This window comes from Pygoscelis adeliae, unplaced genomic scaffold (genome assembly GCF_000699105.1).
Source record: "Pygoscelis adeliae isolate BGI_AS28 unplaced genomic scaffold, ASM69910v1 Scaffold339, whole genome shotgun sequence".
Taxonomy (NCBI): Eukaryota; Metazoa; Chordata; class Aves; order Sphenisciformes; family Spheniscidae; genus Pygoscelis; species Pygoscelis adeliae.
This window is the reverse complement of record NW_008825544.1, coordinates 636,063-636,998: the sequence shown is the minus strand read 5'-3', so window position 1 is coordinate 636,998 and position 936 is coordinate 636,063. Positions and strand designations below refer to the sequence as shown.

The window sequence follows — 936 nt, the reverse complement described above, 5'->3', positions numbered from 1 at the left end:
ACCCACCTGGAGGGAGCTGGGGAGAAGCAAGAGGAGGGAAAGGAGCAGCACCAGGCCGGTGGTGGTGCCCAGGGGGGCAGGGGGGGCCCCGCTGGCCCTGCCACCTCGGCCGGTGCCCGGCACAACTGGGGCTGGGGCTGCCATGGTGCCGCCGACTCTGGCTGTCCAGTGCCTCTGCTGGGCACTGCTCCTCCCCGGTCATGGCCCTGCACAAATATTTGAGTGGCCCCGGGCAGCGGGACAGCCCCTTGTCACCCCCCACCCCCACTGGGGGCTGCCAGCGCCTCTGCGGGGCATCCACAGGGCATCCATGAGGCAGCCAGTGCCTGGGTGTCACCAACTGCCTCCAGCTACAGCCCCCGATAGGGTGCCCAGGGGGCAGCTGCGCTCCACAGCTGGGTGAGCTCCACACCCAGTGCCCCCATGCCATGCCTGGCCCAGATTTGCACCAATGCTGCTAAGGCATGTGGGGCAGGTCATCCCCTCTCTGCCCAGTGTCACCCCAGAGGATGGGGCGTGCGAGGTGGCAGTGCCTGCTTGGGATGGGCAGCAGGAGGGGTAGTGAATGGGGACCTGGTGGAGACAGAGCAAAGCCCCAGTGTGGGGTTTGGGGCAGGACAAGGGGTTGGGAGTGGGGCAGGAGGGGGCAGGGATGCGCTGGCTGGCCTGGGGGAGAGTGGGGGGCCAGTGCAAGCCCCCAGCACAGGCAGCAGCCCCACAGGAAAGACTGCTGCCAGAGCGTGGGGTGGGGGCATGTCCCCAAAGCCAGGGCTCCTGGTGCTCCCCGCAGGACTGGTGCCAATGGGGTGCCAGGTTGTGCCCAAGGGGGCTGCAAGACTGTGGGATCCGCAGGAAAAGCCACCCCCTGAGGTGCATGAGGGCACTGGGCCGGGGGCCCTGCACCCTCCGCCTGGCTCTGCCCTGGCAGCCCCGGCA

The 936-nt window shown here is 68.9% G+C and overlaps 1 protein-coding gene across 1 annotated transcript in view; it reads right to left on the bottom strand.

The window, feature by feature from the left end:
- The window catches only part of PHKA1 (phosphorylase kinase, alpha 1 (muscle)), a 22,774-nt gene extending 22,630 nt beyond the window's left edge, over positions 1-144 (bottom strand). Inside the window, exon 1 of the mRNA XM_009332011.1 lies at positions 7-144. Coding sequence (XP_009330286.1) covers positions 7-144 — 138 coding nt within the window. The remainder of the gene's footprint in view (positions 1-6) is intronic.
- Positions 145-936: the final 792 nt, after the last annotated feature.